The sequence below is a fragment of the Physeter macrocephalus genome, chromosome 19 (genome assembly GCF_002837175.3).
Source record: "Physeter macrocephalus isolate SW-GA chromosome 19, ASM283717v5, whole genome shotgun sequence".
Lineage (NCBI taxonomy): Eukaryota > Metazoa > Chordata > Mammalia > Artiodactyla > Physeteridae > Physeter > Physeter macrocephalus.
Genome location: NC_041232.1, coordinates 26,048,071 through 26,061,333, shown reverse-complemented (window position 1 = coordinate 26,061,333; position 13,263 = coordinate 26,048,071). Strand labels below are relative to the sequence as shown.

The window sequence follows — 13,263 nt, the reverse complement described above, 5'->3', positions numbered from 1 at the left end:
TGGTCGGGGAACTAAGATCCCGCATGCCGCGTGGTGCAGCCAAAAAAGAACAAAAAAGCATGGAACTTGAACTCTACATTACAATAGGTACATTTTATCAATAAAATTTATTTTTAAAATGTGCTTCTGAAGAAAGAATGAAGATGGATGGACTAAAATTTGTTAAAGGGACAATCTTTAAAATAGCAGGTCTAACCCCGTAGAAAGCAGCGATTGATCAGAACCTGGGCCCTGATGTTTTATAAGAGGTAGCAAGTACCCAAGATGCCCTGATAATGCACACATGCCCCAAATGGTGGGAGGTAAACCCCCCAAAGACTTAGGAGCCTGATATCAGTGACGTTTTTAGAAGTTTAGTGAACCAGCAATGCTGGGACAGCCCTCTAAAGTAAGGGATGAGGTACTAAAACTCACACCCCCACACCACAAAGATGTACAACTTTGAATCTGGAAGGCAGTTTGGGACACACTTGGAAATTCTACTGTGAATAATTTGTGGGTATCTTGGAATGCTTCCAGTTTTGAGCGGAGCCCAGAGGAAGAGCTCAGCAGCAAGGCCCAGGGCTTCATCCTCCAGATGAAGCCACATGATGCTGCAGCTCTTGCTCTGTTAGGACCCGAGGCAGATGGGATGCTGTGGGGAGTCTTCTTCAGTCTCCAAGAGAGCTACAAAGCCCTCGGATTCAGTAGCAAGGCCATGACTTCTGTGGCAGAGAACGACTCTGCACTGGAGAAACAGATTCCGGTGTGCCACACGCTCTAATAGAGACCAAGCCTCACCGCTGTGCAGTCATTGACCAGTGATGGCCATCCTCAGGTGGATTATCGGGTTCGTTGACTGCTGCTGCAATTCATCGTATTGTGGAAATGATTTATTTGGGACCAGGCCCTGGAAAGTCCAAAAGTAAAATGTTTAAATAGGGAGTCCAGAGCCCTATGTCCCTCGTGGGGGGCTCCCTATGACCACTGGCTGAGGAGGAGACAACTCAGGCCTGGCTCACAGATGCATCAGCACCATCTGAAGGGACAAATGATGTGCAGCCCCCATTCTGTGAAGATCCTAAAGGACAGTTTTAAGGGAGACCTTCCCAGTGGTCAAAGCTGTCAGCAGGACTCTTGGAACCCTGCTTCATGTAGGACGAGGGGTGGCTGGGAACATGGACATGGACCAATTTCTTGGCAGAAGTAACTGACTTGGCTGGTTGTTCCCGACAGGAACAAAACTGGGACAGCCGGGACAAAGAAATACGAGGGAAAGGCCATGTGGTTGAGCTTGGCACTTTGATCAGGGACATCAAGCATGTGGGGTTTTGTGTTTCACACTGATGTCGAGAAGAGGCAGAGAAAGAAAACGAGACAGGGTGACTCATCTTGTGCAGATCCAACGACCCATTTTAAGCAAAGATAGTGTAATAATGGGATGGTGATCATGGGTAAGTCCACCAGTGTTAACATTTATCTGCTTACACAGAAACAGTCAGTAAAATGGCCTGTGGACGGTTCCTAAGTTTTACAGTATGTACTTGTGACGCAATGACAGGGTCTATCCTCGAGGATATCCAGCTTCTGTACTTTTTATTACAAAGATAAGACCTTCATAAGCTGTCCCTTTATTTTGGACCTTAAGATCCCATGATCAGTTAACCACTTCCAAAGGTCTCCATAGGTCCAGCAATCCTGACTACCCTCATGGCCTGAACCCACTGCAGTTATAAGAGGGGCAGGGCGGGGCAGCAGCCATTAGCGGATGACCGTAACGGAGAGACCCTTAGCTCGGGACCGTCAGCCCGGCGGTTCGAGGTCCCACTGGGCCAACAGTCAGACGCACACGGGTCCTGGGTCAGAGAGTGCAGTGAGAGGTGGATCGCAGCCTTCTCCCCAGGGCCCTCCAGGTCCTCCAGCCTTGGGGCTGGTGGGTGAGCTGAGGGCCGGCTGGGTCCTGGGAGCCTGGCTCCCTCGGTGATGATGGCTGGGCAGGGTCTGGGGACCTGGCCCTGAGGGCACCACCAGCTGAGATCTGCCTCTTCAGCCGGGCCTGGGTACCGGCGGGAGGACCCGGACCGGGTGCTGGATGAACACTCCAGGGCAGGGTGACCAGCCCGTGCAGGGACCCTCTGCTCATAGGCAGGACCTGGACCTTGGGGGCAAAAGTCAAGCCTTGGGCCTTTGAACAAGTAAACGAGGGGTAATGATGTTGCTTTGCTCATGGGATTTGTTAAGTGTTAAAAGCCGCCAGGAGGCTTGGAAACAGAACAGAGACTAGCATCTGTTTTGTTAGAGGTTTACAGGAACATCATGACCTGACGGTGACCTGACCTCAAGAACAAAGGATCTGACACCAAGAAGTTTGCAACAGCTAGCCAGGCCCCTCCCTTACCTTTCCTATAAAAGGGCTTTGGGGAAAGCTTTCCAGCAGTTCAGGGTTTTTAAGGAATAAGGCCACCCGTCGCCTTGCTTGGCCCTGCAATAAACCTTCCTCTGCTCCAAACTCTGACGTTTTGTTATTCTTTGGCCTCACTGTGCTGTCGGGTACATGGACTTATGTTCGGTGACACAGTAACCATGCCCACCTGGCTTCTCAAAACTAAATTCTGCTACCAGGACTGCTCCCTCCCAGAATCCTACACTCCCCTCTGATAGCAGGGGTCTCACTTCAGCGGCAGCATCTTCCCTCTTCACCCTTGGCCGATAAGCACATTTTCTTTCATAAGATTCCATTTATCCAAAATTCTAGACCTGGCATAACGTAAAAGCAAGCAGATCCATGGTTAGGGCTGGTATGGGGGGCAGTTTGGAAAACAAGCACATTGTTATAGGATGCTGGGACTCCCATCTCCCCGTAGGGTCTCAGTGTCCGGGTAAAAGAAATGTCTTCTGGTCCCTCTTGGGGGTCAAAATTGGAGGAATTGGTGAGTGAATTACTTATGCTAAATCTAGATCAACAATCATATTTCTTTAAATACTTATGCCAAGGAATTTCTGGTGCCTTAGGATTGGCCTCTGCCATGTCCAGCTTTCAGCTAATTAACTGAACAGGAACAAAGGTACTGACAGATCAACAAAATCAAAATCTTGTTCACTGTAAAAGCTAATAAATAAACTTCTGCCAAGATGGAACAAGAATAAAAGGGAATTCACTAATATTATTAATGAAAAATTAAGGACTTCCCTGGTGGCTCAGTAGTTGAGAATCTGTCTGCCAGTGCAGGGGACACAGGTTCAATCCCTGGTCCAGGAAGATCCCACATGCCGCAGAGCAAGTAAGCCCGTGCGCCACAACTACTGAGCCTGCACTCTAGAGCCCACGAGCCACAATTACTGAGCCTGCGTGCCGCAACTACTGAAGCCCACGCGCCTAGAGCCCGTGCTCTGCAACAAGAGAGGCCACCGCAGTGAGAAGCTCACGCACCACAATGAAGAGTAGCCCCTGCTCACTGCAACTAGAGAATGCCTGCGTACAGCAACGAAGACCCAACGCAGCCAAAAAAGAAAAAAAAGGAATTTTTCAAAAAGAAAAATCAACGTAACTACAGATAGAGAAGATTCCAAAATTAGTAAGAAAATACCTATAACTTGATGTCAATAAATGTGTAAGTGACTAGAAAACCAGCCTCCCCAAACTTCCTGAGTAATCTATAAAGTAGTGTGCAGCAAAGTGAGTCCTATGTTACCTTTGCGGTAAGTTGCTAACCCTTCACAGGGTGTCGCCCAGCCTCTGGGATGCATGTAGTGCATCAGGTCCCCAGGCTGCTGGCCACCTCATGTGCATCCTGCTTGACTGGAGTGATTTCACTGCCTCAGTGGAGCACGCTGATGTCCTATGCATGTCCAGATAGTCTGGATCTCTTCAGACTATATTATGACAGCCCTGGGATAAAACTGTGAATGTGTAATGCTGTCTGCTCCATGGTAATGCAAACATTTTCTGACCCTTTTTCCTGAGCAGGATAAAAAGAGTGCTCTTGTCAAATCAAAGGCTGCATGCCATGTACCCAAGGGCACGTAAATCTGCTACAGAAACAAGGCCATGTGTGCAAGTTGGACCACTACTTGGCTATGGTCTAGCCTAGTGTTTAGCCTATAGTCATTCTCTAGGATATGTAGGGCTTCTACCCGGGCTATGCTACCGAATCAAACAGGGACATGATAGGGACACCCAGGCACCCTTCAGGTCTTTTAGAACAGCACTAATCTCTGCCACCCTCCCTCTCAGCCCCTACCTGGAAGGCAGTAGTGTTGTTGTTTTTTTTTAATAAATGTATTTTATTTTTATTTATTTATTTATTTATTTATTTTGGCTGAGTTAGGTCTTCGTTGCTGCACGCGGGCTTTCTCTAGTTGCTGTGAGCGGGGGCTACTCTTCGTTGTGGTGCGTGGGCTTTTCATTGTGGTGGCTTCTCTTATTGCAGAGCATGGGCTCTAGGAGCGTGGGCTTCAGTAGTTGTGGCACATGGGCTCAGTAGTTGTGGCGTGTGGGCTCTAGAGCACAGGCTCAGTAGTTGTGGCGCACGGGCTTAGTTGCTCCACGGCATGTGGGATCTTCCTGGACCAGGGCTCGAACCCATATCCCCTGCATCGGCAGGCAGATTCTTAACCACTGCGCCACCAGGGAAGTCCCAGTATTGTTTTTATTTACTACCTTATCTGGGAGTAAGTTTCAGAGCCACCCATCTGGCCTTCCCCACCATGGTGGCCCTTAACCAAAGGCCAGGGATCTAATGCAAGGGTTACTCTAATTGCCAAGAATGTCCACCCTGTCCAACAGCACAGAGCCTCTCTCCCCATGGCTGATTTGGCCACTACAGAATGTCTAAAATAAGAGACCAAGACTGAGCCCCAGTACAGTACCATTCCTTGGGGAGACCAACTGGCACTTGACCATGTTGGCCCTCAAAAGGCCGGTGTGTTTCTCACAGAAGAGACACATATTCCAAGTATGCGTTTTCTTTCCTGCCCACAGGGCCTCAGCCAGCACCACTATCCAGAGGCTTATGAAATGTCTGATCAGCCAATACGGGAACCCACATGCGCTGCATCAGACCAGAGAACCCACTTTGCAGCCAAAGGGTGTGCAAGACTGTGCCCAGCACAAAAGGACCCACTGGGTGCACCTGTAGCAAGAGAGCTTTGGAACAGCCTAGCGAAAGCACAGCTGAAGCCCCAGCTCAGAAGCAATATTCTGTCAGGACAGAGTGCCACCTTTCAGAGTGCAGCCTATGAACTGGACAAAAGCCCTTTATATGGTGCTGTGTCCTCAAAGTAGAAGAACCCATCGGTCTGGGTGCTGAAGTGAGGGTAGGCCTCACCTGCCACCACTACCAACGACCCTCCAGGGGCCTTTGTGCTTCCAGTACCATCCACTCTGGGCTCTGAAGAGTTAGAGGTCTTGAACCCCAAAAGGGACACACCTTTCACAGGGACAGAGCATCTTCCACTTAATTATAAGAAGCCCATGACCTGGGGACAGTGTGCCTGTACCCAGGGACCATCACGTGAGCGAAGCCGTGGTCTCTGCTGGGGTGTCTGACACACCATGGAGAGAACAGGCTGCTGCTACAGCTGGGCCGGGAGGGGTCTGAGTGGACTCGGGTGACCCACCGAGGGGCTTCTTGGGGCTTCCTTGCCCACTTGTGATGGTACCTGGAGAAACTCAGCAGCTGGGATCTGAGAAGGGCATGGTGACCAGGCCTCAGGCGCCCCTCAGGTCCTCGAGGATCTGGCTCACGCTGACGCCAGCATGGATGGTAGCTGTGTGAGAATCTGGAATGGGTAACAGATGAGAGGAAACAACTGCAACAGGAGGGCTGTAGTTTGTCCTGATCTCCCTTTTGTTCGTCTCTCTTTAGACACGCCCAGCACTGGGAAGGGATGCCCTGTGCAGTCGTGGAGATGCACCAACCAGGTCCCTCTTTCTGCCCAGTGGCAGGGACGCGCCCCCTTGCCAGTGTGTCCAGAGTTGGCCTCAGGGGGAAAAGAGCCGCTTCACCCGAGGTCACTCCCTTCCCAGGGCAGCCTGCCTCTGCTGACTGACCACTCAGGGCTGTAAGGGCCTGAGCATCCTGGCCAAATATGAGACGCTCTTACGAGTGATGCTTACTTCAGCGCCACCGCTGGCGTGGCCAAGGTCTCCACAAGCTACAGTGCAGTGTCACTTCTTCCTCTGGCCAATCCTTTCCTTTTTATTCTCCCATCACTTCATGTTGATCCTCAATAAACATCTTGCACCCCAAACTTCATCTCAGTATCTGCTTCCAGAAGCCCCAACTTACGACACGGCCTGACCTCACTGTTAGTTGGGTTGTAACAAACACACCTTGAACCAGCTGAAGCAAACATGGGGATTTATTAGAAGGATGTTTGGGATATCTCACAGAACAATCCAACAACCAAGGCAGAAAAAAGGGCAGAGATGAACCCGGACATCAAGACAAGAACCAGATCCTGGGGTGCAGCCAGGGTGCTCATGACTTTGCTTCCATGGTGGCTTCACTCTTCTCTCTCAATGCAGACTACACTTCCCCATGTGGTAGAAAACACAGCCACTGACACCACCCACATTTATGTACTAAAGCTTCAGTTGCTAAAATTATACAGACAAACAAGATAGTCCCAGCTTTCCAGAAGCTTTCTAATGGGAAAGATAAAACATGCAATGACAATATCACCAGTGACAAATACATGTACAGGTTCACATATGCTGAACAGGCGTTAACAAGTAACAAGGGCATTTCACTGGCAGTAGATTTGCAAAAAGCATACGATGAGATTGTAGAAATCTCAAGGAACTGCGAGTAGTTCAAGAAAGCCAAAAAACTACTGTGTACAGAGGAAGGATAAAGTATTCAGAAATGATGGGTAAAGTCCTCATGTACCACAAGGATATTACACCTTAAGTCCACAATTAGCCACACGATACTTCAGCACAGGAGTATATAATCAGAATTGCATCTTAAAATAACTACTATGTATAAGTGCGAAAAATGGACTAAAAAAGGATGAAAGTAAAGGGGCAAAAAATATGCATACAGCTGCAAGGGTCATGGTTGAGTTAGTTTACCAGCATGTAGGCCAGGACTAGGTGCTCAACATCTGAAAGCTTGTTGGTACCATGTTTGTAGACTAACAAACTCACTGAAATTGACAACCTGGGCACGTACTGCTGGAATAAATGACCAAAAGACTGAGGTATCAAGTGTAGAATCCAAATGTCTATGAATGTATATTCTGCTATGTAATACAGGTATTGGTAGATAAATCTGGTATTCTTTAGGTTCATTTTATTTCAGGGTTTTACAAGTGATGTTCTTGAAACCAAAATGTCAGGAACACATGGACCCAAACAGATAACTGTCAGAAGATATCAAAGCCCACAAAGAAAGGCTGAACACAAGGCAGTCCTGAGACAGGTCTCAAAATTCACAGACGGGACCTCCAGAAGATCCACTACTTAGTAAAAGGGATACAACAGAAATTGTGCTCTGCAGGATTGTCCCCAGGCCAGTGGAGGGAACTGGGTGGTGAAAGAGGAAAGGAAAGGAGATGCTCCCCCTCACGTATTCAATCTCACTGTAATTTATTGTGCTTCATGAAACTGCAAGTAAATCCAGCCTAGCTTTAAAAGTGGCTTTCTTCTTGATGTGGGGTTTGTGGTAGGAATCAATGAGGGGAAGTGTGGAGACCTATTTTTTTGTGGTTTACCAAGGTAATTTTAAAACACGACACTAAGAATCTCCAATTTCAGAATCAGAGCCCTCTTGTGACCCTTCAGAAGAGAGAGCTCCCAGTGAATTCTACACGACACACCTGGGTCTCCACCTCAGGTAATCTGATAAACAAAACCTCTGCTGCCAGCATCAGCCCTCCTCATGATTAACACCAGACCCTTAGAAAACACATTTGCTCTTGGGATTCAATCAAGAGGCTAGTGCTGAAGTTCCATCAACTCATAAAGGAAGTTCTAAGCTTAAGTACTTAATAGTTAATAGAATAATCTAGAATAGGACTGAGCAAAATTAGAAAGTTTTTAGACAACAGACTCCTGAGCTCAATCCAAGACCTAACGAATCAACCTCTAGGCTGAGGAAAGAGACCCAGGATAGATGGAAAGGAAAAAATGGGAAAAAAACCGCAAAGTAAAACACCACACTGTAACTACTTGTTCCCCCACCTGGTAAAATGACCTTCAGGTATTAGGGAGAAAAGTAGGAAGTCCATAAATTTGAGTATGAATAAAAATTTGGGAAATGGGACTTTTAAAAATTACCATGTGGAAAAAAAGGATTATCTGGCTGTTGAAATTCTGGAACAATGGTTCACAAAATTATTATCATTTATTAAAAGTCCCAATTTTCCAACCATGATGTAAAATTGGTAATTAGAGGGAAAGATACTGCTAGAATCAAAGGTACCATACATCACACTGATAAAACAACTTATGCATGAGAGAAGGCCTGATTTTTCCAAGTTTGGAAACAAGGCCAATCCTGGACTTTTCTGAATTTCACCATCACACAAAAAATACAGTTGACTTTGTCAAGCAACATTATAGAGAGATTACTACAAAATTCTAAACAAGCTCAGGAGTACTTCATGCATTTTCAAAAGGAACCACACTTATGCGATGGTAACATTCCCATGTACATGATGTAACAGGTGAAAGGCCGGTGAAACACAAATATTTCAAATGATGAAATAATTAAAAACTTGTTTCCTAATACTTGTCCACTAATCACAGAAATCTGCAGGAAGGCAAATAGGCTTCCTTGAATACATCAAAAATATACTTCTCACCACAAAATTCTCAAATAACTGGTTTCTGCATCTAATTTTTTTACAAGATATTTTACAGAACAGCAAATACATAATTGCAGCACACAGTATCCATGCTATTTCATCACAGTAAAATACAAGTTGTACTTGGGTGACATGGCACTTACGATACCGGGGGCACCGCACTCCATGAGGAGAGGGTCCCGCCGTTTAGGGTGAGCACAGAGCCGCAGTCCACACACCTCCTCTCCTCTGCTCACAAGTCACTTGTGCTGTTCTGCGGTTCTGCCCTTGAATACTTGTTAACCAGGTTTTATATAAACTGCTTCTCAGACTCTGGGGATGCAAAAGACTTTATATAATGTTGGCTTTTGTTACTAAAGAGAAAGGTCACTAACAACAATAGACCCTTTTATAAACCAACAAATCATAAGGAAAAGGAAATGTGGTGATATTACCCATGCTACTTACTGAGCAACAAGACATGTATGAGTTACCATTTTTATAGTAACATTAAAATAGAAAAACCAGTGGCATGTGGTGTGTCTTGACAGACATCAGAGGCACTACAAGGCATGTGCATCTCATGCTCCCCATTACATTACCATACGCAATTCCTAAATACAAAACACATTATGTGACTCAGGAAAATAAGCCATAATTACATACCACTGAGAAATTTCTCATTTAGATATTCCAGTGACTCAATTTAGTCACATATTTTTTAAAACTTCATACTTCTGCCTAAATATCATTTAGAATTGGGTATTTTTGGTACCCATGTCTATAAAGAATGCGTGGCTTTCCATTATAGCATTATTTCTAGGGGCACATATTCCTAATGTTTTTAAATTGTTAGGTTTACCCACAGAATACAATATGGTGGGGTTACTTGCTGAAGATCGTCCCATATTTAGTATTTTCATCGGTTTTCATTCCTGAGGGCATCTTTTTGTGTACAATGAGCTTCATTTCTTGATGAAAATATTACCTCACTTGCTGTGTTCATGAAGTTTTCCTTAACTCACTGGACTAGGATTCGTTCCCAGTGGAAATGTTTCTGACAACTAATGAGATCTGATCTCTGGAAGGTTTCCTGATATTCACAGGATTCTTCTTTGCTGTTAGTTCTCTGCTGTGTAAGGTTTGAGTATGGTTTGAAAGGTTTTTGAAATCCACTGCATTTCATAGGGTCATTCTCCTCTATGCATTTTAACATGTAATAATAAACACGTTAATCTGCTGAACCTCACTTAGAGTTCTTACCCTAAACAGGGACTCAGACATGTAACGTGATGCGACTATTACCTGGAAGATTTACCATAACTGCATCCTCTGAAGTACAATGTGGTTAAAATCTCTGTCAAAGACTAGTGTTAATGCCATTTCTAGGACTTCTTTACTGTATGAGTTCTCCGATGATTAATGAGCTGTGACTTTTGAGAGAAGGCTTTCCCACATTCACTGCATTGATAAGGTTTTTCTCCAGTATGAATTCTCTGATGATTAACAAGCTGTGACTTCTGAGAGAAGGCCTTCCTACATTCACTGCAACCATAGGGTTTCTCTCCTGTGTGGGTTCTCTGATGTGGTATAAGGTGCGACTTCCGAGAGAAGGCTTTGCCACAGTCGCTGCACTCAAAGGGCTTCTCTCCTGTATGTGTCCTCTGATGATTGATGAGACTTGACTTCTCCCTGAAGGCTTTCCTACATTCACTGCACTCATAAGGTTTTTCTCCTGTATGAGTTCTCTGATGTCTAATTAGTTCTGATTTCTCAAAGAAAGCTTTCTGACAAAGACTGCATCCATAAGGTTTCTCTCCCGTGTGAATTCTCTGGTGAGTGTTGAGCTGTGACTTCTGGGAGAAGGCTTTTTCACAGTCCCTGCATTCATAAGGTTTTTCTCCCGTGTGGGTTCTCTGATGGGTTGCCAGACTTGACTTCTCGCCAAAGGCTCTCCCACACTCACTACATTCATAGGGTTTCTCTCCTGTGTGAGTCCTCTGATGTGAAATGAGATGTGACTTCTGACAAAAGGCTTTCCCACACTCACTGCACACATAGGGTTTCTCTCCTGTATGAATTCTCTGATGATTAGTGAGGCTTAATTTTTCACTGAAAGCCTTCCCACATTCACTGCATTCATAGGGTTTTTCACCTGTGTGAGTTCTCTGATGTCTGACAAGCTGGGATTTCCTACTGAAGGCCTTCCCACATTTAATGCATACAAAGGGTTTCTCTCCAGTGTGTGTCATCTGATGTGATAAGAGGTGTGACTTCTGGGAGAAGGCTTTCCCACACTGGACACACCCATGAGGCTTCTCTCCTGTATGGGTTCTCTGATGGTTAATGAGACTGGACCTCTCTCTGAAGGCTTTCCGACACTCACTGCATTCATAGGGTTTCTCTCCAGTGTGAATTGTCTGATGTCTAATGAGCTCTGATTTCTCAAAGAAGGCTTTTCTACAATCGCTACATCCATACGGTTTTGTTCCTGTGTGGGTCCTGTGATGTGTGACGAGCTGTGATTTCCTGCTGAAGGCTTTCCCACATTCTCTGCATTCAAAAGGTTTCTCTCCTGTGTGAGTCCTCTGATGATTGATAAGATTTGACTTTTCACTAAAGGCTCTCCCACATTCAGTGCATCCATAGGGCTTCTCTCCTGTGTGTGTCCTCCAGTGTGATATGAGGTGTGACTTCCGGGAGAAGGCTTTCCCACACTCACCACATTCATACGGTTTCTCTCCTGTATGTGTCCTCTGATGGGATGTCAGCTGTGACTTCTGGGAGAAGGCTTTCCCACACTGGCTACAACTGTAAGGTTTCTCTCCTGTGTGCGTCCTGTGATGTGTAATAAACTGTGACTTCTGGGGAAAGGTTCTGCCACATTTACCACAGCCATAGGCTATTTCTCTTACATGTCTGCTCTGATGTTTAATGAGACTTGATTTCTTACTGAAGCGTTTCCTACATTCACTGCATTCATAGAGCTTCTCCCCTAAACGGGTTCTGTGATATATGATAATCTGTGACTTCTTACAGCTAGCTTTAGCATACTTATCACATTCATAGTATTTTAACCAAGTATCAGTTTCCTCAGTCTTGGTATGGAGAAACAATTTATCAAATACATTTAAGTCAGCTGGTTCTGTTTTTCCATAATCTGCTTTTGGAATAAGTAAATCTATATGATGTTTTAAAATTAATCCACCTATGTTACCTTCACTGTTTGATTTCCTTAAAGGAACAAAGTTCATGCTCAGATTGAAATTTTTTCCAAGTGCATCACATTCTTGATCTTGTTTCATATTTTTAAGCTTCTCTTGGTTATCCTTGTGCCAAGTGATGTGACCATTTACTTGCAAGACTTGTTCTAGGAAAAAAAAAACCCTGTGAACCCTTCTATAGTTGTGCTTATTGAATAAAACCTAGAAATACTATCTGAAGGAATGAATGCCTTCTAAAGCTTAGTTTCCCAGTCTGAATACAATGTCTATCCTCTAGGTATTGAAAAAAACTTAAATGCTGTAAACAAGAACAGAAAGCAGACAGTAAATTAAGTTTGAATGGAGTTGACCACCAACTTGGGGGAAAGGGGGAAAGAGCTGAACAGGCCACATGGGCTCGCTCCGTGGGTCCTCAGCCTCAGCTGCTCCCTCAGCTACACTCAGAGGACACTGCAGCTCGGGCTGAATGTGGGGCCCACCCCAGGTGCCCACATCTCTCCACCAAGACCTTCCATGGGCTGCAAGTGCACGTCTGGGCCGTGTGCAGGGATGCTAAACACTGTGGAGCCCTAATGTTCCCTGCAGCAGTGCTCAGTCACTGAGAGACAGGACGGTTAGGGTGATACCAGCTTCCTGGTCCCTCAGAGGGTTCCTTCCCAGCAGCACACCCTTTGTGCATTCCTCCCCCACCCCATCTCACTTCCCGTTCTCCCACTAACATTGTGGGATCACAGCCCCACTAAGTTCTTGCACTCAGATAAGTATCTCAGGGTCTGTTTTTGAGGGACCTTGAAGTAAGTCAATATCACAGCAGGGAAAGAGGGAGGTCCAGCTGATCAGAGCACTGCTGGATGCTTGGTGGTGTCACATAAGACAACTTACAAAAGGAGATGAGAACCTGGATCTATCTAGCAATTTGGGAAGTTTAAGATTAGGCCCAGTTTTAAGTGGGAATTGAGAAGTCTTTAAAAAGATGTTTTCAAAGGGCAAAAAACTTAAAAAATAGAAAACAGGTTAGGGAGAGATAATTCCAGGTATTCCATGGTGTCTATAAGCCACAGAAAAAGCACACCAGAACCTAATTTAAAAAGGGAAGATGGGACTTCCCTGGTGGCACAGTGGTTAAGAAGCTGCCTGCCAGTGCACAGGACACGGGTTTGAGCCCTGGTCTGGGAAGATCCCACATGCCATGGGATCAACTAAGCAACTAAGCCTGTGTGCCACAACTCCTGAGCCTGCGAGCCACAACTACTGAGCCCACATGCCA

The 13,263-nt window shown here is 45.7% G+C and overlaps 1 protein-coding gene across 4 annotated transcripts in view; it reads right to left on the bottom strand.

Moving 5' to 3' along the window:
* Positions 1–6,324: 6,324 nt before the first annotated feature.
* ZNF84 (zinc finger protein 84) overlaps positions 6,325–13,263 on the bottom strand; it is a 30,047-nt gene continuing 23,108 nt past the window's right edge. For all 4 annotated transcript variants that reach the window (XM_028480575.1, XM_024120852.2, XM_028480574.2 and 1 more), the window contains one exon: positions 6,325–12,142. In XM_028480575.1, the coding sequence (XP_028336376.1) occupies positions 10,158–12,142 (1,985 nt within the window). In that variant the 3' untranslated portion in view covers positions 6,325–10,157. The remainder of the gene's footprint in view (positions 12,143–13,263) is intronic.